This window comes from Pseudorasbora parva, chromosome 4 (assembly GCF_024679245.1).
Source record: "Pseudorasbora parva isolate DD20220531a chromosome 4, ASM2467924v1, whole genome shotgun sequence".
Taxonomy (NCBI): Eukaryota; Metazoa; Chordata; class Actinopteri; order Cypriniformes; family Gobionidae; genus Pseudorasbora; species Pseudorasbora parva.
The window spans coordinates 19,708,728-19,731,446 of NC_090175.1; the positions used below are offsets into that span (position 1 = coordinate 19,708,728).

At 34.9% G+C, this 22,719-nt stretch overlaps 3 protein-coding genes across 4 annotated transcripts; all 3 read right to left on the minus strand.

Moving 5' to 3' along the window:
- Positions 1–190: 190 nt before the first annotated feature.
- Positions 191–7,076, minus strand: si:dkey-22i16.9 (uncharacterized). The gene is made up of 6 exons (XM_067442660.1): positions 6,791–7,076; positions 5,159–5,246; positions 4,595–4,912; positions 4,168–4,488; positions 3,817–4,086; positions 191–1,107 (listed from the first exon to the last, which is right to left on the minus strand). Exons 2-6 carry the CDS (start codon positions 5,229–5,231, stop codon positions 770–772), a joined length of 1,320 nt encoding a protein of 439 aa, XP_067298761.1. The 5' UTR covers positions 5,232–5,246; positions 6,791–7,076; the 3' UTR covers positions 191–769.
- A 1,073-nt stretch (positions 7,077–8,149) lies between these two features.
- LOC137073045 (uncharacterized) lies at positions 8,150–10,092 on the minus strand. Of its 2 annotated transcripts, XM_067441176.1 has the most exons (5): positions 9,858–9,887; positions 9,547–9,615; positions 8,865–9,203; positions 8,745–8,786; positions 8,150–8,581 (listed from the first exon to the last, which is right to left on the minus strand). In XM_067441176.1, the coding sequence occupies exons 2-5, from the start codon at positions 9,569–9,571 to the stop codon at positions 8,466–8,468; spliced, it is 522 nt and encodes a 173-aa protein (XP_067297277.1). In that variant the 5' UTR covers positions 9,572–9,615; positions 9,858–9,887; the 3' UTR covers positions 8,150–8,465. The 2 variants fall into 2 exon arrangements, with proteins under 2 accessions (XP_067297277.1, XP_067297276.1); XM_067441175.1 differs by having other exon boundaries at positions 9,547–10,092.
- A 346-nt stretch (positions 10,093–10,438) lies between these two features.
- Positions 10,439–22,707, minus strand: zgc:66472 (uncharacterized protein LOC327494 homolog). The gene is made up of 7 exons (XM_067441177.1): positions 22,283–22,707; positions 19,453–19,844; positions 19,066–19,165; positions 15,025–16,077; positions 14,842–14,909; positions 14,694–14,737; positions 10,439–11,124 (listed from the first exon to the last, which is right to left on the minus strand). Exons 2-7 carry the CDS (start codon positions 19,759–19,761, stop codon positions 11,037–11,039), a joined length of 1,662 nt encoding a protein of 553 aa, XP_067297278.1. The 5' UTR covers positions 19,762–19,844; positions 22,283–22,707; the 3' UTR covers positions 10,439–11,036.
- Positions 22,708–22,719: the final 12 nt, after the last annotated feature.

Sequence of the window (22,719 nt, forward strand, 5' to 3'; positions counted from 1 at the left end):
TAAAAAAAAAGTTAAAAAGTATAAAAGTTAAAGCTATGTAAAAACATTTGCTGACATAACTTATTGATCATATCATTTTTACAGTGTATTGTGAATTGTATATCCTACATGAACAAGTAAAACATGTTTGAGTACATTTGTTGGGTAATTAAATCACAAGATCATAAATTAAAAACATTGGATTGTTCTTTTTATTTTATCCACTTTTAGAGAAACTACATCATTATTAATGCTGTGCACAACAACATTTACAGAAAATAACATTAACAGTAAAGGATTTGTTTCATACAAAAAAAGTTATATATTTTATTAAATACTTTATCTTCTGTAAACGTAATGCTTTGAATTTGTTTCGTAGATGTGTCATGATCAGTCATTTAATCTAAATTTGAACCACAAAAGTAAAAACCACATCAAAAAATATAGTAACTAAACTACTATAGACAATACTATATACAACTATATATATAATTAAACAAAATTAAATTCACCTTAAAAAAATTACACTAATGTGTAGAAAATACCGTTAAAAATGTTCACTGATTGTACACATTAGTTCCAGTTTCAGTGGTCTAGCAAATGTCTTGAGGAAGGCAGTTCGTGTTTTCCCTGAATTCCCGAGCTAAAATATATATAATTCCCTTATCTTTGCATTTCACATATTGTTCATTGGCATAGTTACAGTTTTATAGCACACAGAATAGCAGCAGAAGAAAACTGAAGCAGTTTATCAGTTTCCTTAAAGTATCCTATATAGTTTCTCCCAGTCTTATTCCAGAAGTAATTTAGATTCCTCCTCTTCATTGTTGTCCGGCTTTTCATTGGTCACCATCATAGGCATGGTCTCCTCTACAGGTGTGCGTGCATAAATGTCAACTTCCCCGGAAATATTTGGGCTGGTTTCTTGTTGTGACAACCCGATGGAGGCAGGCTCTCTTGATGGATCTCTAACCGACAAGTAAGTAGTCTCTTCTTCATTAGAATAAAATGAAATTTCTGTTGCTTGTGACTTATACCAAAAGTACAGACAAATGCAAATGACAACAAAACCAATCAGCACAGACAGCGATACGTAGCAATTTCTCTGGGCCACACCAGTGGACGGCACTGAAAAGAGAATGCAAAAGCTTAGCAAATGTTAGATTGAAAAACAGATCTTTTTTTAAAGGGGACGTATTATGCCCAATTTGTAATGTAATATTAGTCAGAGGTGTCCCCTGAAAGGTTCAACTCAAAATACACCACAAATAATTGATTATAGTATGTTTTGAAACCCCTTATTTGGGTGGAAGCAAAAAAACACTGTTTTTGTATGTTTCTTTAAATGCAAATGAGCTGCAGCTCCCTTTTCAGAAGTGGGTGGGGCCTTTCTAGCTTGCACTTAGAACAGAACTATGGGCTCAGAATTATATTCTGATTATATTCATAACAATAAAATAATGCATTTCCTTGCCGATACAGTGATAAAGAGCGCGTTATACTCGTAGCTGAAGTCAACAGCGGCTGGCTGAACTGAGCGGCACAAGACGAGTCTCTGTGACGTCAGCTTCCCTCTTCGACTGATTGGCTACAGGATGAGCTGTCAATCTAGAGCTAGTGGACCAATGGTGATACTAAGACCCGCCCCTGATTTACATTAAATACTCAAACTGCAAAATTTGGAAACGCAAGCGCAGAATGCAGAAACAAGAGCAAAGGAGAAAAGAGCACAGACATACAAAAAATGAAAATAAGAGCAGAAAACATGATTTTGACTCAGATAATTTTGAATTCATGATTCAGTTTTGAGCTATATAATTTTAAACTTGTTTAAATGTTTGACTCACTCTTATTATTTGTATTTCTATGACCGCATTGTTTGTGATTCTGCATTGATTTTTCAGTTTTGTGCGTTATATTTTCACATGTTTTTAAAATTTTGTTTCGTGCTTATTATTTTTTTAAGCTTGAATGCAATTCAATTGGCGGGATATTGAGCCCATACAGAACAACAGAACTCAAGAACCTCACATGGAGAATATGATTCTCAAAGACGGATCAAACCAACTGTTTGTCCAGCTTCACATTCAGAACACCCAAGTACTGCACGCTGTATTATATGAATGTGCTTGTTATCACGCTGACGGCTAATGTGGCTAAAGTTACCATTGCCTCTGACTGTATTCACAGTCAGTTCAGAGCCATGTCAGAAGTTTTAAGAAGTAATAAAAGCACGCTTGTGAATTGTACGGCCGGTGAGCATTTTCAGTTTAAAAACAACAACCTCTGGTCTCTGTGAACAGTATGAGACAAGGTTAACTTTAGCCACATTAGCACATTCAGAGAGACGATTTGCAAACACATTATAAAGTGCGTTACTTACATCTTCAGGATATGAAGTCTGATCACAAAGAGTTATTTATCTATCTTTGAAAAGCAACTTTTGTGCAAATCTTGCGTTTTACTGACCCTTGTTTGCCAAGCAGTCCAGTGTACAATGATTCACGCAAATATATACAAACTAAGTAATTTCTTGGGCACATTCCCTTCACAAATAAAATTAATCCACTGCATCCTCAGTGGCTCAGATGTCAGGAGTTTATTATTATAGGCCAAAACAGAACATCCATAATGTTTAAATAGCCGAGACATTTTTTTGGCTAGCTGCTGCTCTAGCAATGATATAAATATGTCTGAATTCTCAGACACTGCTTCTGATTTATCTGGGGATTATTTAAAAAAAAAATGGGTGGATTTTTTTTTTAACCATAAAAGGGTGGTTGGTTGTTTACACTCACTGGGCCTCATTCATGAAACTTTCATAAATATATATGAGCAAATAATTAGTGCGTAAAACTGACTTTTTAAAATGGAAAACTCGCCTCCGGATTCAAACGCTTTGTATACCACAGATTAAGTAGTTAAATGTGTGTATATTAATGAATTCCAAACAGTTGTGAATAGGGTGCGCATACACTCTCATTCATAATTAGCATAATCCCCACCAATGAGTTACAACTAAGCAAATTACGTGCACAGGAACACTGGCATTTTCTAGACTTCCTTCTCAGGTCTGGCTCCAGTATATTGCATACATGTTAGAGAAACCAATTGGCCATATGCCTAGCAATTAAAAATTTAATGGTTCCACCAAAGCATTTTAGCTTTCTGAAAACGGCCAGCTGGTGGTGCTTGAAAGCACACCGTTTTTCTAGTTGAGATACTTTGGTTGCTATGATAAAGAATACCCATGGCAGTATTGTGTTACTAGTATCTCATTTTGAAGAATATTATTAAAAATAAAAATGCAGTAGGGCCTAACTAGCAATATTAAATTCTCCATTGTAGTTGCAGTCGTTGTACAAGTAGGATGATTGGTCGGTGTTGTATTTATCCTGCCCCTCCTCCACTGTAATTGGACAGCTGGGTAAAAAGTTACAGTGATGAGTTCTGCCTATTACCCAAAGTTGAACAGTTTATTTAAATTTTTTTTAAAGACTCGTGAAATATTATTATGGTACATAATGCAAGTGCATCCAAATGCAATGTCATTAGTATGCCTAACTTTGAACACAAAACATTCAAATGATTCACGCACCATTTTTATGCGGTAGAAAGCAAGTGTAAATTTCTTTCGTTCCAACATTTTGAAAATACAAACATTTTCGTGAATCAGAATGGCTTTACAAACGATTTACACAAAAACTCTGTCTGCTCGTGTTTCATGAATGAGGCCCTGTGTACACATAATGTTCAAACACCATGTAAAAGTGAATTTTGCAGAATAGGTCCCCTTTAGAACAATAAAAATCAAAATTAGTTTGATTTAAAACTTACCCTCCACAGTGACGATACAAATGACTTCCCCCATTTTGTCTTTCACAGTGAACACGCCGCTATCAGAAGGTGTCAACCCGCCCAGCACAAGGGTGGAATTTATGGCAGACACCCGGTTAGTGTATTCAGGTGAACACTTGGCATTGTTTCCCATCACACTGCAAACCGGGGTCTCAGTCGAACCGGTGAAAGTTACCGTCACAGGGTCTGAACCGAACAGGTCAAGGGTGAGATTGTCGCCAAACTTTTTTGCACAGAACTTTTGAAGAGCTGGGGGAAAAAAATAATCATATTTTAGTTAAATAATCCTTTTTTTTGTAGAATTTTTTTTTTTTTTTACATTCAGCAAACCTGTAACATTAAGAGTGACAGCACCAGGATGCCCATGTTCCTCTTCTGTGTTATGATAGCACCGGTATAATCCCTTATCGGATGTGGTGACCCATAATATGGTAAGGGAAAGATCTCCGTCCTTATAATGATGTAGTGAAACTGATGCCCTGCCCGTGAAACCTGAACCATACTTTGTAATTCCTTTTTGAACTTCTAACACTGTTTGGTCATCTTTTTTCCAAAAGATGTTCACAGCATCATCAGCAATCTTTTTCTCTGTGCGTGCGTAGCAGGGGAGTGTGACGTTGCCTCTGATTAGGGTATTCACAGAAGTGGGTACTAGACACAAAACAAAGCATAAGATCACATTGAACAGTGGCAAGCAAAATAGGATGGTAAACTTTACAATTAAATGATCTTATGCCATGCATGCTTAATTACTTACCAAAAACTTCCAAGTGAAAATTACAAAGAGATGCTGAATCGCACGAAGCAGTGTACCAGCCTTCATCATTGTACAAAACAGGATTCAGTTTTAGAGACAGGTTTCCAGTCTGGTTCTTTGAGAGGCTTGCTCGGCTCTTAAAAGTGTCTCCTTCTCTGCAAGTCCCTTGAACACATCGCAAGACATCCAGCTCTTCATTTTTAGTTCTTAATTTCCATGAAAGATCCCCATTGCATGTCTTATTACAAGGGATAATTGCAGTATCCCTCACTTTCACTGCACCAGGGACTAACATTTCATCCAGACAAACAGCTATATCTATCAGGGACAAAAGAATTGCAAATTTTAGATTGATAAAAAAAAATGTTTAAATAGTAACAAATTAAAACAGTATAGTGTGAAGGGAAGTGGCAGACTTTTGCAGTGACAGGGATTAGTGATAGTAACCTTTGATGATGTAATTAGCAGTTAAATATTTGGACAGATCACATTGCTTATTGAAAGTTAACCAGAAATTAAACCACAATATATTATTTCAAAAAAGAATAGAAATTGACATCTTACCAAGGAGTATTAAAAGGCAATAAAACTGGATCCCTGATGGTTTCCCAGCTGGTGTATCACAAAATTGCATCATAGTTTGTCTCTTGAACTGGAGTATGTATAAGGGGAAACAAGAAAAAGACATAATTTTGACAAAAGAATGCAATTTATTTACTTACAAAAAGGGTGACAGACTGAGAGAAGCACTTCCAGTCTTACATCGTTAAATTTAAGAGATTAGACTTACTTAAAGCAAAAACAAATATATTATTAATAAATAGTAATAAATTAATACAAAAGTTAAATAATAAATATTCAATGGGCAGGTTATTCAGAATATGGACACGGACTGGTGAAGCAGTCGATTCTGTTCCCTTCCAGAATTTCTGTTCCCCCTTGTTTGGTCTGTTGACACTCAGTGGATGGAGAGGTGCTAAAGCACAGCTGGGTTTACGGAAAGCGGAAAAGGTCAAAAGTGTTGGCGCTACTTCCAACACTGCACTGCAGCATAATAAAATGATTCTCACACTCAAGTTATTCTGTGAATTTAATCAAATTTGCACTTGTTTATATTGTATTATCTCTAAATTTATGCAGTTAAATTGAACCTAAACAAATTAGCCTAATCTGTCCATGCTGATGTCTAAACTCAATGCCTCAAGAATATTACTGTCATAAGGGAAACCTATATTTGGATGTTTAAGTCATTTTAATGTACATTAAATTAAACTGACTTTAAAAAATGACTTGAACACTGTATAACTTTTTAAAAAGTTGAAATTGTTTAACTTATTTTGAAACGAAAGCCTGCCTCACCCTCTTCAGAGGGATGTTACATCATGTGGTGTATTCACTTTAAAGGTGTGTTTGTGTTTGTTTGTTTTTGTGCAGAAATAATGTTAATAAAATGGGATAATACTTTGCAGTTAATTTCTTGTTACTTCCTTAGTTTGCAGAGCATATTCTGCACAATTCCACAATTGACTTCTCCCATGAGCTACAATGAGGCTACAATACGTAACCCAATACAGAATGGAGATGGCTTTAACTTTGCTCCACCAATCTGGTATGGCTTTAGAAGCTCTTGAATGTTGTTTGACCTGTGCTTTTTTATGTGCATCACTTTCATTATATATTAGTGTTGTACTGTACTGTGCCACTTTTGTGGGGAGGCAGAAACATTTGAAGATGAAAATAAAGGTGCAGAAGAGGCAAATGTTAATTTGGTAACTATTGCTGCATTTTTGGTTGGTGTTGCATTCACAAAGTAGTAATGAATTGACCAGTGCTTTAAAGTTTTTTTGTTTTTTCTCTCTCTCTCTCTCTCTCTTTTTTTTTTTTTTTTTTTTTTTTTTTTTTTTAGATTTTCTGTGATTACCGGCCCCGGTTCCACATGAAATGAGTGGCCAATCCATCCACAGAGGATGAACACAATGTGCTTCTTACAATAAATGACTCAATTATGAAGCCTTTGTTTTTGTAGTTTGAGTTTATTACTGTTACACCTGAAAATCACTACTTAAAAAATCAGTGTCTGAAAACAAGCAGTGTCTTTTTATTTAAAAATATAAAATCTGACTGTTTAACCAAAGTCGTAATAAAGATTACATTGAAATCGGTAATGCACTTTAAAGTTGAGAAGAAAAAACACACCTGTCCGGTTACTCTTGCTCCTAATTGTGAGGCTCCTAGGGATTTCCGGATGGAGTTCTGTTTACAAACATTCAGTCAGAAATGAGCAACAAGCGTTTTAAACTGTAGTTCATCTAGTTAACATCTCCAAATAAAAATTTAAACAGTAGCGTCCATCGAATGTACAAAAGAATCTAAATTACTCATAGACAGTAAAAAATTACTCAGACTAATGAAAAATGACTATTTTTTTTACAGTCTATGCTCAGAAGACATTTAATTTCATCATGGACGACTGTGTGTCGAGGCCAGCCCCTCCCACGACGCTGCGCATGCGTCTAATTTCAAAACAAAAGCGTTGTTGTATGTCAGTAATAAAAAAAACAAGTAAACTAAAAAGCGTGAATAAATAGAAATGAATACAAATATAAAATAATAAGCCCTAACGTGAACATGACGTTAAATGTTCACTAATATTATGTAGAATTTCAAAATAATAACAAAACAGATTGGAATTACAACGTAAAAGCCATCCAAGTCTCACATAACTGTTTTGTCTATCAATTCTATTGGCTCTAAAAAATAATAGGCTACATTTGTTTCTACAGCCCACTTTGACTTCAGATTGATAGTAGTAGACCTTCTCAGTGTCACTTACCTTAAGCCAAGATATCGGATGTTAAATTAATACATAATTTACAAAATAATATATATGAAAATAAATTAATACAAATATAAAAACATGGCCTGACAACATGAAAATTACTTTTGAAAATGACTGAAATATAATTTATCATTTAAAATATCAAAACAACTTTCTGATGTGGAATAAGAGAATAAAAACTCATATATAACCTGTTCTATCAGTAAATTCATAGTTATAAAAATTGAATTTTGTGTTTCCACAGCCACTTTTGCTTCAGATTGGTCACAACACCCCAGAGTTCCCTGACCCTAACACCTTGTTTCCACAGGCATAGCACCTCTAGATCTTAGTGTCACTCAACCAATGCCAAGGTCTTATGTTGAATTACAAAATAAAAATAACATGAATAAATAAAAATTAATATAAAAATAAAGCATTATAACATGAAAATTACTTAAAATGTTGAATAGTAAATCTAACACTTCAAACTATCAAAATGTATGTCTGATGTGAAATAAAATAAAAGCTCATCCTGTTATATCTGCAAATTAATAGTTATAAAAATAACTATTAATTTGGCAAATGGCAAATTAATAACCATCATTCAATTAAAATGAATAAAAAAAAAAAAAACATGATTATACTGTTATTAGGAAGACGCTAAGATCAAAAATTCCAAAGTACCAAACGTTTTTCTTTATTAGGAATAGAGGCCATCATGGAAATCAAGATGAATGTGAAAGCAGACAAAGACAGTTCTACAGGTGTGTTCCCTGCATGGAGTGTTCTCTGCATGGTGTACAAAATTACTACATTACATTTTTGATTGAAACAAAAGCTACTAAGTAACTGATATGTACTCCCCATAAAAAATAAAATATCTTCACTTTTATCTTCTTTGCCATAAAAACAAATAATAATATTGAGAAAAAAAAGAAAAAAAATCTCAAGATACCCCCTACCACAATATGACAGGGCAATAATACTTTTATGAAAATAAACAATAACAATGGTAAAAAGGCTTTGAAATAATTTATCAATGTTGTAGATTTATTTTGTTCGTGTCTTCATATGCACCACAGAAACAGCCAGCAACATTCCCAGTAGGCTCAAACCCAGCACTCCTGCAAATACTTGGTAATGCAGAGAGAGCCCATTAGACAAACCTGGTTTTTAGGAAATAAAGTGAAGAAGTAATAAACAATAGTTTATCTTGAGGGTTGGGAAAGAATTTCTCACACAAAATTTAAGTTATGCTAGATTTATTTCATACAACAACAAAAAAACAAGTGTGTTTCTAAATCTACAGAACAGCATTTTTACTCTTACCTTTTACTTGGTCAAAGGGTTCTTCTTTGCTTTGTTGGCTTGCTAAAAGAACAAATAAAACGTGAACCACTAATAATTATAATGCTCATAATTCTCAAGAAATGCAATGCCCTCACTTACTGTATAGTTGCACTCCTTTGTCAAAATCCAAGTGTTTTTGATATAATGATGCACAGTAGTATGTACCAAGATCGCTAGTGGAGACATGGGCAATTCTCAGTCCAGTCATCTGCTTCTCCAAAAAACCCTCAAAACGACTTTCATTATAGTTCCAGACAACAGACAGTTCTCCATTATGTTTTAGACTTGTGACCATCAGAGCCATCGGCCGTCCCTCACTCATCTTCAGCCAGTGGATGTCATTGAACGAGATGTTACACTTTAATACCACTGTCTCCCCAAGCTTAACTTCTTTCAACTGCACTGCTTCCAAATGGTTCAGAGGCAAAATTACAAAAACTGACAGAGAGAAAAGATGATCATAAATCAACACAATTGCTATATATAGATTTTTTCCTAACTTAATTTCATTATGTTCAACGAACTGTGGACTCAATTTCAATTTGAAGATTACTTAATCGATTTGTGCTGGGACTATGTGAATAAATATATATATAAACTAAAAACATATGCTTAAAATGAATTGTGTAACCACATGCTTTAAAGTAGAATCAATAAGCATTTTCACTGATACAGATACACTGAAGTGATTATGTAATGGCATGATTGCACTTATTTTAACCTTTGAAGTTTATTTTAAATCTATTTTTTTTTTTTTTAGATATTTCATTTGAAATCTTACCTGTTGTTAAGCATGAAAAAAACATTGTGGATGTGTAGTCTGTCCAATGTTTGCTTGGTTTCTGACAGACTGCAAGAGGAAGTTCAAAGGAAGTAAAACCATTCTCTGCCCACTCCCAGTGTATGTAGGGGGTTTCCATCAGTTTTTATTGGTATAGTCTCTTAAATACACTTAAAACAAAATACTAGATCATTTCCAACTAAAACATAATTAGCTTGTAAACAAGGTAATTGAAGAAAGATATGTTTGTTAAGCAGAAAGCAGTCATTTACGGTACTTGTTTCGTTAGAGCTCGATTCTCTTTTACTTACGATTCAGGTGAAACGAGACATTTCTCTGAAGTCCTTCTCGCTTTCAGTGACTTAACTGCTAGCTGTACTGGGATCAGTTTTGCCTGTCATTGAAGATTATTTCAGACACCAATGTCTGTTCTGTATACATATGCATTACAATGTTCTCTTTTGCAGCAGGAAATTGTTTGGCCAAAGGAAATAGGTTTACTCACACAAACATATGACATGCATAGGTGTGAAAGCCACTGTCTACCTATATATTTGTTCTGATTCTGAAACACGGTAAAAAAAAAAAAATAAATTAAAATTTTTTTTTTAAAAAATCGATAAACATTTAATTGATCCAAAGATGTAAGATTTTGATTTTTAGAATAGCTTTTTGAAGACTAAGAAGTAGCATTTAATTTTGGTTAGCAGGACATTTTATGAATTTACAATGCGTTTCCTGTTTATGCATCTTAGTTTTTAACTTTTAACATACCTTGTTTTCTATGATGTGATTTTTTTCCAGAGCACAGTAACATGCAGGCAGAGAAATCTGACAGAAAATAGTGGAGTATTGGATGGGGTAGAAGTTTCAACGCCTTGCAGGTTTAAAATGGTTTATTCAATTTAGTGGGTGTTTCAATACATCTACCACTATTATTTTACCAGCATGCAACAACTGTTGCAACAACTGAACAAATTGACATTATAATTCTTTAGTATACTAAAAGAAGTCCAAAACAGGCAGAAAAAACCTCAATAACTGGATAGGGTTAAAAAAAACTGATATTTAGTGTTTAGGAAAAAACAATCCACAACTATTTTCATCAATTATTAGCATTATAAAACCAGACTGTTGGGTATAAAAACATCTAAAACACTGCTCAACACATAACCAAAGCAACCAATCTTAATTACGGATTGCACAGAAGTAAATATAAACATTCAACAGTCATAAACTAAATTATTACATAATGATATTTTGATCCCAGGCACTTAATACCATGTATGAAATGTAATGTTACCTATTTAACGTCACTACTCATCCATCAAGGGTGACTGTATGGTTACAACCACAGTATATTACAGGGGAAAATGGCACGGCGAGAAAGCACTCATTAAATAAACTGCACTGTAAAGCATACATTCTTATAGTGTAAAATGAGAACTTCATAAAAGCATACTGAACATTATATATCATTTAACATCTTTCTAGTTTTTCTTCGGCTCTTCATTCTTGTCTTCCAAATAGCCTGGAAAGCTTTCTGCTGGTTCCCACGTGTTCTGAAACTTTGCCCCACTGAGAAAATGTCAAAATATACATGTTAAGAAATTAAAATGTCAGGGATATTTTCTGAAAGTTTTAAACTAAATTTATTTGAACCCTCTGGTGCTGTTCGTGTGTCTTATTTATTTTAAATGATGGATATATATTTTTAGTCCAATGTTTTTATTTAATATTTTGCATTTTTAAGGGATCTGGTACTAAATTATATTTGTGCTGTATTTAGGCATTTATTCCCTTTTGAGCATGGACCTTGAAATTACATTTCCTAAACTGTCATGAATCTTGAATGATTTGGAGCACAGACTTAAAGGGATAGTTGACCCCAAAACTAAAAATTCTGTTATTAATTACTTACTAATCCAAAACCATAAGACCTTCATTCATCTTCAGAACACAATTTATGTAGCCTAGAAACACCCTAGCGTAAGCAAATCTAATCTGCCCGCGAGTGTCGTCTAGCAACTCTCAATACACTTCTGAGCTGTAAAAGCCAAACTCTGATCGGGCCAATCACATCGTGTATAGAGTCGGTGGGCGGGGCTTAAAATAATGACGGCAGAGTTGCGCTTGCGTGCTACTAGTAAACACAGAAACTGGTGAACGGCGGTCTTTCGAATCAGCTTTGACCGCGACTCTGGAGGACTTGGAGTTGAGCTTTTCTCTGAGAAAAGAACAAAGAATGGCACTGAAGTCATTCTTAAGAAGGGAAGATGTGTTCGGAGTTTTGCCAACCGGATACGGCAAAAGCTTTTAGCGCTATCCTATTGCATGCATGCCGTGCAGAGGGAGTTTGAAAGACAACCGTTTATCCTGCACCTCGGATTGAGCCCTGCCAATGGTGAGTTTCCAGACCAAACATCTTGATATAGGTCTGGCTTGTCAGGCTACAATTTATGATCTTTTTAATGAAATCTGAGCTTTCTAAACCACCTATAGGTAGCAATGTCATTGCAACTTTCAAGGTCCAGGAAGGTAGTAAAGACATTGTTAAAATAGTCCATGTGACTCCAGTGGTTCAACCTTAATGTTATGAAGCAGCGGGAATTAACGTTTCCTATGCTGTTGATGTTGTAAATACAGTGCAGCGGATCCATTTTCTAGGTCAGAACGCCGGCTCATTATTGGCCAGCTCTTGCATTAGCATCACACACATGCGTCGTGGTGCTCAGGTGACAACGGGGCCAATAATGAGGCTGGTATAGAAAATGGATCCCGCTGCACTGTATTTACAACATCAACATCGTACAAGACGTTGATTCCTGTCGATTCATAACATTAAAGGCCCACTGAAGTGTCTTGAAACGCACCGCATTATTCAATATGTTGACGTAATTTCCCCTGAAACGGCTTCAGATGTTAGCAGCTCATCCCCTTTTTTGAAACAGTCAATAGCGTTTCGTTAATATACAGTGTGACTAGAGCGCAAGAGCGGACCCTTCTCTGTTTGGTAAAGCCAGTTTCCTCTAACACCGTTTACCATCATTATTCAAATGGGTCAATATGTTTGTTGTTGGCGCGGACTCGCGCATATGATCCGTGCTGCGCTCTCGTGTCTGTAGTCTAAATTTAGACCAGAGCCGATGAGGTGTGTACGCTGCTGCGTGAAACTAACGGGAAAGCAGACTTTATTTGGCTCAAATGAAAGCATATTTACACTGAATCGTTTCCTATCACATATATAGTGTGCTATGTGCCTTTAATCATGTAGAAATTAGTAAATGTGTGTAAACTCATGACCGATTTCAACCTTAGCTTCGGCAGTGTAGGGGGCGGGCTTTAGATTCTAGAGAGCATTTTGATTGGACAGAAGATTTGACAAGCGAAGTCTGCGATGAGTTCTCCAAAATCTGAGATTCGCTTCAACAGAAGTGGGAGACTGTACATTTTGAATGCTTATATCTCCTTAATGCAAATGTTGTCATAGTTTTGGAACATACCAGCTTATTCATAACTTTAAGGCTAACACAGTCATATTAAAGGCTAAAAAACTTAAAATTTTGATTTCTGTGGACCTTTAAGGTTAAACCATAGACCGTAAAAAAATATGGACGACTCGACATCATCCTTTTCCGCTTGCCATATTTGAAGCTTTCAGGCAGCCTTGCACGGCGCGGACATCTTGGGACCGAGTCTGCGCAGTAGCGATTTCGGGACCGGAGTTGCGCAGTAGAGCGCAGGAAGTAGAGCAGGAAGTACAGTCGCGATATCAAAAGCCCGCCCACACTCTCGCAGATGCAGAACAATTAATAATGTTGGTGTGAAATAAACAGTTATGGAAATGTAGAAATTAAAGCTAAAGCTCTAATCTGCTCCCAAAAATTTAGAAAAAAGTCCGTTAGTGCCTCAGTGACAACTTCACTCAGAGAAGCCGTCAGTCTCAGCTGTCAATCATGACGTCACACCCCCGTTTTTATAGAATCAAATAACTAACTCAAAGTAAACTTATTTTTAAAACGAACACCTGAAATGAAATCATCGTGATGATAACTGCCTTCAGTGACATAAACTAACTTTGGGGGAAAATTTTTGAAGTGTAATTTTATTATTTAGTTTGCCTCGCGTCCATTAGAAATCACAGAGGGGCGGCTATACTGGGACCGGTCACCGGGGGGCGATCGAGGCGCGAAAGCTTCAGTAAATGAGAGGGAGACTGCAGGCTTGGGTTAAACCACTGTAGTCACATGGACTATTGTAACAATGTCTTTGCTACCTTTCTGGGCCTTGAAAGTTGCTGCCTACAGAAGGTTTAGAAAGCTCTCAGATTTCATCAAAAATATCTTCATTTGTGTTCCAAAGATAAAATAAGGTCTTATGGGTTTGAAACAAAATTATGGTAATTAATTAATGAGAGAATTTGCATTTTTGGGTAAACTAACCCTTTAAGGACAGTGTCTATTTAAAGGAGACACTTCGCAGATTAAGTGAAAAAAGTTTTAAAAAATTGAACTTTTACATTCATTGTGAAAAATGCAATTTTTGTGAAGTTAAAATTTTTATATGAAATATACATTTCCAAAACATGTTTTACTCTAAAACTTTGAGAAAATGAATCTAAAAACTGCTGTGTTCCAAATTTGAGGTTGATAACAAAACAAAAAAGAGCTTTCAGTAAGAATTTGTGTGCGTAGTACCAAACGTTTCCAATAGATGAAATTCATCTCCCAGTAATTTTCAGTCTTTTTTGACCGCGAACAATACAAGGTTTTTTTCAGTAACATTTAATCTTTTCGAATCATGTCCATGATTTTGTACGTGTCCGTCCACACAGAAAGTGTCAAAACCTTTAACTGAGTTTTACACCATTCCAATAATTTATTTTTTAAATCTATAAAAAACAAAACATACATTTTTTCAGTCAAACCAGAGGGCTAAAATAATTAAGTTTAAGCTTTGGGAGCTGCCACCATAGCAAAATGTCTAAATTAAGGGTTCATTATAATAGAAACGCAAATGAGTCTTGACTAATATGCATCTCATCATCATCAACTCCAGTGACAAACCACTGATTCACACTTTTATGTAAATAACAAGGGTTAAGCCGATTGCTACTGGTGATGTGATATCAGAAGAGGAAGACTTACCACAGTGTGCAAGGCATCCACTTGACCCGAACTTCATTTCTTCCCTTTAAAAAATTAAATGAACGTCAGAGTAAAGCATGATGACATTTATCTTTTCAAAATGATTTAAGGGCTCATGAGATGATGCATAAAATCACTTTATTCCTACCTTATTGTTTCTCCATCTCAGAATATTTTCAACAGGAAACACACCATTGTACGCATCATGAGAACAATCTACAGAAATAAAAAACAAATGAATCTGCACAAGAATACTGATAAAATACTGAATCTAGTCACATTTTGTATGTTGATTGGAGTACAATTACATTGTCTATTTTTGTAATATTACCTGCCATTTTCCGCTTTCTTTGAGGAGTGCAGAGTCCAGACTCATCGCTTGCACTAGGATGTTTTCCATCATCTGTTTCAGTTCCATGTGCAGATGGTGACTCCAATTCATTTGCATCTTCACTAATCTGAATTTGGCAAGAGGAAGTTGACATGACGGCATATACTTTCCTTACACTTGACTGTCCAACACTGGAATCCGACATGTTTCCTGTTCTTGAGTCTGGGCTTTCTGCTACATTTTGGGGTGTTAGTTGAGTCTTGCTGGTCTCAGGTACGTTCACCGTTGTGGATTCTGCACCGCGCTCGCATGCAGATGCAGGTGTTGTGCCTGCTGAAGCCAGATTCGGTTCAGTCGAAAGATTGTGTTTTGAAGAGTCATTTCGAAAGTGAGAGCTATTTGAGGACAAAGCAGCCTCCAGCTGGGAGTCAGAGATTCTCTCTAGACGAACCTCGAACCTCTTAGCCTTAATTTCTTTGGGAACAATAAGGTTGGAATGGATCCTCTTGTGCACTGTCCAAGCACACTGAGTGGCAAACATTTGCTCACATTGATTGCAACTAAACTGAGGCTGAACTTCCTGACTGTGTGCGGTCAGCCCCTGAAGAGTAGTGAACATCTGCCCACACCTGTTGCAATTCTGAGGCATTGAGCACTTGTGGCTCTTGAACAGGAGGTCCGTTTTAAATCTTTTCTCACATTTACGGCAGATATACACACTAGGGACCTGGTGCAGGGCTTTGGAGGGGTTATCGCACTCATCCGATGAACAACACAGACATTGCCTCTGCATGCTGAGGTACTGTCGGTCTCGAAGACCACGAGCAACACTAATGTCATTTGCGTGATTCTGCTTTTTGAAGAATTTTCTTTTTTTCTTTTTTTCAGATGTGGGCTGTGATGTGGTTTTGCTTGATGATGCTTTCTGCCCCTTCACTTGTGACATCATGGAGGGACAAACTGTTTTCGGTTTTACCACAAGCTGTTTGCATTCTGTATCTTGGTACTTTTTAGCAGTTACATAGCTTTTCTGAATCTTATGGCCTGATGAATCTACAAAAAAAAAGCACAAATTAGGATTGCTAAAATTCAGTAAGAGCACATGAACAGGTTGCAAAACAGAAATTGTATAATGGTGTTATTTTAGTCTTTTTATTTTGTATTTATATATTCTGTATCTTGGTACTTTTTAGCAGTTGCATAGCTTTTCTGATTATTATGGCCTGATGAATCTACAAAAAAAAGCACAAATTAGGATTGCTAAAATTCAGTGAGAGCACATGAACAGGTTGCAAAACAGAAATTTTATAATGGTGTTATTTTAGTCTTTTTATTTTGTATTTATATATTATAGTATTTATTAATTATATTTTATATTTGCAGTATTCATTTTAATGTTTTAGTAATTTTGTTTTTATTTGGTTTTTTTCTACATTTGTATAGCTTTATTTTTATTTAACTTTTAGTTTTAGTACTTTTATTGCTTCAACTTTTTTTATTGCTTCATTTTATAAATATAAGCATTTAATTGTTCATAAAAGTTCATAAAAACTTGATGAAAAAACTTCATTACTGATTTCTTAAAATATACAATAAATACAGAAGAACAGTTATATTTTATATATATATATATATATATATATATATATATATATATATATATATATATATATATATATAATGAATTTGTAATACAGTGCATTTAGCAAAATGCTCCTCTCTAGAGTTCATTTTCTAGCTCTGACAATAACAAGCTTATGGCCATTAAATGGCTTTTCTGAAGTAAATGTAACATTACATTACTTCTGGTAGAGGTGAGATGTCTGCTTTACGTGACAGTGTTTAAGCTTGCTAAATACGGTACTCCGCAAAAAAAACCTGTTTGTTTTCTCGAGGTCGAAAGAACAAAGTTTGTTCTGGCCAGTAAATTCTATACTTCACGAGAAAACCAGGTGCCAAACAACTTTCTCCACATTGACTCCACCCACTTTAAATTTCTGACCAATCACACAATAGTTATCGGACATCCACAAGAAAAAAATTGTGCTCAGTCATAAAACAAGCAGAGAGAACTCCCAAAGCAGGGCTGAATGATGTCATTTTGTTCTCACAGCCTTGAAGCAAAGCATTTTTTTTCTATCTTGTGGAGTATGTAACAGCCTTTTACAAGCTGTTTTACTGACATCTTTCCACAGCTGAAACACTGATTGAGCGATTACATGAGACATGATATAGATTTCGGTAAGTTGTACTGTATCTTTCAACACACCTGCTGATGTTCATTCATGTTTATTTTGTGCTGTAACTAGTAGTAAAGCAGAAGAGATGTTCGGTTTAAGCACCACTTAAATTGAGGAGATGCTATAGTGATCTGTCAGGCCACATAAGAGCTCCAAAGTGGTAATCATTGCTTTATTTTCATTTTATTATAAAATTCAAGCAATGATTACTACTTTGGAGCTCTTATGTGGCCTGTCATAGTCACTAAGATGATAGTTAAAATGACCATATTTTGTGGTCATTTTAACTATCATCTTAGTGACTAGCAGTGTTGTATTCGAGTCACCAACTGTCTAGTCCGAGTCGAGTCTCCAGTCCCAGTATTCCAAGTCCAAGTTACCAAAGAAGAGTGCGAGTCGAGTCCATGTCGAGTCACCATTACCTGAGTTCGAGTCCGAGTCGAGGCTTGAGTCCCGTGTTCGAGTCCAATTTATTATACTTTTAAATTATCATTTATTTCTGTGATCCAAAGCTGAATATTCAGGATCATTTATTTTTTAGGATATTTTGAAGAAAAGAAAAAGAAGCAAATGTTTTAAAAATAGAAATCTTGTAACAACAATGTACACTACTGGTCAATCATTTGGGGTCAGCCATTCTTTTTATTTTTATAAATCAATAATTTTATTCAGCAAGGATGTGTTAAATTGATAAAAATGATAGTAAAGGAGATTTATATTATTTGAAAATCTGTTTTTATTTTGAATAAATGCACCAAATATATTAGGCAGCAGAACTGTTTCACTCATAATAAATCAGAATATTAGAATGATTTCTGAAGGATCATGATCACTGAAGACTGGAGGAATGATCCTGAAAATTCAGCTTTGATCACAGAAATAAATGATAATTTAATGTATAATAAATTGAAAATAAATATTTAAAATGGTAATAATATATCACAATATTTTGAAAAAAATCATTTTTTATTTTCAATCAAATAAATGCAGGCTTGATGACCAGAAGAAACTTCTTTCAAAAAAATTAAAGATAGTAATGTGTCCATACTTTTGGCCTGTAATGTGTAGGCAAATACATTTGAAAGGATTGTTTACTTCTACTTTCATAGACACCATTGTGTATTTTACAAACTCTAAATGTATTGTTTTGCTATAAATGATATGTATTTAAATATCACAGTCATTATATAATAATAATCACAGTTTGAATCTGGCAGTTATGTCCCGTCACTGTACATTCGCTTCACTGTACGTAGACATCGTCGATGTCTGATGCCAAATAGGCAGACATAGACATGCAGCATAAAGTGAGTGACGTCAGTGTGTGTGTTGTCAAGCAAGGAGAGCGAGCGGTAGCAGTGTCTGTGAGGAAAAAAAAGATCACGGTCGATCTTGGAGCCCGAAACAGGAAAAGTGTAACATCTTATATCAAAATTGTATAACCTATTTAGTCAGAAACAACGTAATTCATTTGATGAATGCTTAAGTCCAATTTTACATATCCTCGAGTCCAAGTACGAGTCTGCGAGTCCAAGTACGAGTCTGCGAGTCCAAGTACGAGTCTGCGAGTCCAAGTCGAGTCACGAGTCCAGAGAACAGAGTCTCGAGTCGGACTCGAGTCCAGACAAAAAGGACTCGAGTCCGAGTCCAGGACTCAAGTACTCCATCACTGGTGACTAGCGATATTTTTAAGTACAAACTTGAGTAAAAAACATTACAGTACAGTATTTAATATTTCAAAAACATTCCTGTGGTCTGTTTATTGCTGCAAGTTCAAGTTCATTAGATTAAAAATTAGTACTTGGTTTGATTGACCGTGGCGTCTCTTGTCCACTGGCTTTAGTATTGCCCAGACTGACACTTCTGTTCCTAACTGAGACATCTACTCTTTCTCCAGGTCCCTGTAACAGGAAAAAAAACATGATTTTTACTATCAAAAGAGCATAAATGATTCTATGAATAATCTAGGAACAAACAAATAATAAATAAAATGTCAGTGGGGTTTCAGTAAAATGACAAATTGGCCATAATAACAAACTGGAAACACTGATTTAACCAAAACCAGGCAGATTTTAGCCAAATAAATAAAATCCTTTTTTTATTATCCGTTGTTTTTGGAAACCCTGTTTGAATACATATAGACTAAAAACGAGTGGAAACATTGACAGCACAATATATGACCACTCACCACATCCCCTGGCCTGATAGCGTTTGAGCTCTGTGCACTAAGTTGAAAATTTCCACACGACACTTCCATCTCGTCATCTTCACTTTTGAAGTCACTCCTCTGAGCCCTAAAGAGTGCCTCTGTCTTTTGCTGCTCAGATTCCTCCAAATGCTGCTTCAACAAATCGATCTCCCTCCAGCTCCGGGTAATCTCCACTCTGGTCTCCAGCAGCACTTTGCTAAATATTTTGACTATCTCTGAGGTCGTCGTCACCATGAGCCCTTCAATCAGAGCCCTGAACTTAGCCGATAAAGGATCTTCCACTTCCATTGTGTGTGGCTGGTGGTGGATTTCTTACTATTGTGCAACTTAACAGAGAAAAGCTGAGAAACAGCCGTCCAGGTTCAGGTTACCTTTCAACAGAGAAGATATAATAAGATGTAGAAGGTAACTATGCCAGTAACAGACCTGCAAACTCCTTTATATATATATATATATATATATATATATATATATATATATATATATATATATAAATGTTGCATTTATTTAATTAAAAATGCAGTAAAAAATGAAATACAGTGAAATATTATTCTGATCTACATCTTCTAATCGCTACGTGAATAGTAAAGTGTCATTTATTTCTGTGATCAAAGCTGAATTTATCATCATTACTCCAGTCTTCAGTGTCACTAATCATTCTCTTATTAGGATCTGATGCTCAACAAACATGTATGATTATTATCAATGTTGAAAACAGTTTTGCTGCTCATGGTGCTGCTTCATTTTTGTGGAAAACACCATACCATTCAAACATTTGTGGTAAAATTAAAAAAGAGAGAAATTAATTATTTTGTTGATCAGACATAGGCTACATAAAATTGATCACAAGTGATAGTTTTAATATTACAAAAGATAATTTATTTAACAAATGGAAATAAATGCTGTGCATTGAACTCTCATCAAAGAATCCTGAAAAATAAAATGTATCATGATTTCCACATCATTTTTAAGCAGCACAACTGTTTTCAACACAGATAATAATAATAAATGTTTCTTGATTATGAAATCCTCATATGAGAATGATTTCTGAAAGATCATGTGACACTGAAGACTGGAGTAATGATGATAAATTCAGCTTTGATCACAGGAATAAATTACACTTTACTATATTCACATAGAAAAAGGCTGTTTTCATTTGTAATGGTATTTCACAATATTACTGTTTAAACTGTATTTTTGATTAAATAACTGCAGCTTTGGTGAGCAGAAGATAAACATTTAAAAAGCTGTCAGTTATCACTGCATTATTCATATGATATAGGCCTACTTTATTGTCAATAAATAGCCTACATCGTCCACACAAAACTCTGTGGTTACCCAACATTCTTCAAAATATTTTCTTTTGTGTTATGCAATCAAGACCTACAGGTGTAGAATGGCATGACGGTAAGCAAATGATGATAAACATGAAATTTTTGGTGTAGACTCACCCTTTAAAACAAAAGTATATATTTAATAAATCACATATACAGTTTAAACTGTGTTTACCGACAGATTTAGCAACAAAACCGACAAAAAAATGTTTTGTAACATGTTAAGATGCTTCTTTCATTTTCTCACATAATTTATTATTCTTGCCAATTAGAAATATTATATATATATATATATATATATATATATATATATATATATATATATATATATATATATATATATATATATATATATATATAAATGCTGCATTTATTTAATTAAAAATGCAGTAAAAAATGTAATACAGTGAAATATTATTGTGATCTACATCATCTGTTCGCTACGTGAATAGTAAAGTGTCATTTATTTCTGTGATCAAAGCTGAATTTATCATCAGACATTACTCCAGTCTTCAGTGTCACTACTCATTCTCATATTAGGATGCTCAACAAACATGTATGATTATTATCAATGTTGAAAACAGTTTTGCTGCTCATGTTGCAGCTTCATTTTTGTGGAAAACACCATACCATTCAAACATTTGTGGTAAAATTAAAAAAAGAGAGAAATTAATACTTTTGTTGATCAGATATAGGCTACATTAAATTGATCACAAGTGATAGTTTTAATATTACAAAAGATAATGTATTGGAAATAAATGCTGTCCATTGAACTCTCATCAAAAAATCCTGAAAAATAAAATGTATCATGATTTCCACAACATTTTTAATCAGCACAACTCATACATGTTTGTTGAAAACAGTTGTGCTGCTTAAAAATGATGTGGAAATCATGATACATTTTATTTGCGAATAAATAAATGACTTGTATACTTTCTATGGTAAACTGACTTGATCTGTCGATAGTTAATATCTAAATCTGAAAAAATAACATTTTTTTTTTTACTTAAACTGGTAGGTAAAGTTGCACGTTTTGTGAAATATGTCAGTATTTAGTCTGTTTCTATTTATAAAAAATAAAATAAAAAGTACCAGACTGCCCTAGTTGCAGCTGGATATGCCCTGTAATGCCTGTGGGGGAAAACATGTGGAAAAAAACGTGGACGGGGGCATTTCTCGGGTTTAAAGGGACATGTCCGCTAAAGCAAGAAAGCTCTCTCCAGAAAGGTTCCACAAAATAAAAGATTTGTTCGGGTCTAGAATTTCACGCTTTCTGTAAGTTAACAAAGATAAAGTAGCGATGCTGTTTTCATTTATAACTTTCACCGTTACAAGAAAAGCTGCAAGTTCACCTCACCTCATCAATAGTCTGAGGCGGGAATCATGGCGCATGCACAAATTATGGAAACGAAAACCACTAGTAAAACATGTTTATACTCAAAAATAAAGAAACGCTGCATATGAGAGGAACTTACCTTTGATAAAAAATCAAAGATTCTGCCCGTAGGACACAGACGCTCTGACTCCCACTGACGCTGTGTGGAATGCGAAGCGTAACCGCATAACGGGCCGACGGGAAACAAACATCGATGGGATGGGATTCCACAAAATTGCAGACAAACGATGTATTTTTAGCTTTAGAATTTTTTAGCTTTGTTATGTGTGGAAACAAACCTTTTTGTTAATATAAACAAACATGTAAAAAACTAAATATATTTCTATGCATTTCGTCGAGTGTTTCATGGTCTGCATAGTGGTGAACTTTGGGATTGAATGGAATGATATTTTAACTATACATCAAATATTAAACTTTTTAACCAATTTTCTTAAACATTGTTCTTCAACTCTGTTTCATGTCCAGCGGTAGCTCTTTCCAAAAAAAAAGTTTAATGAATGTTAAAAAATCTGTCTG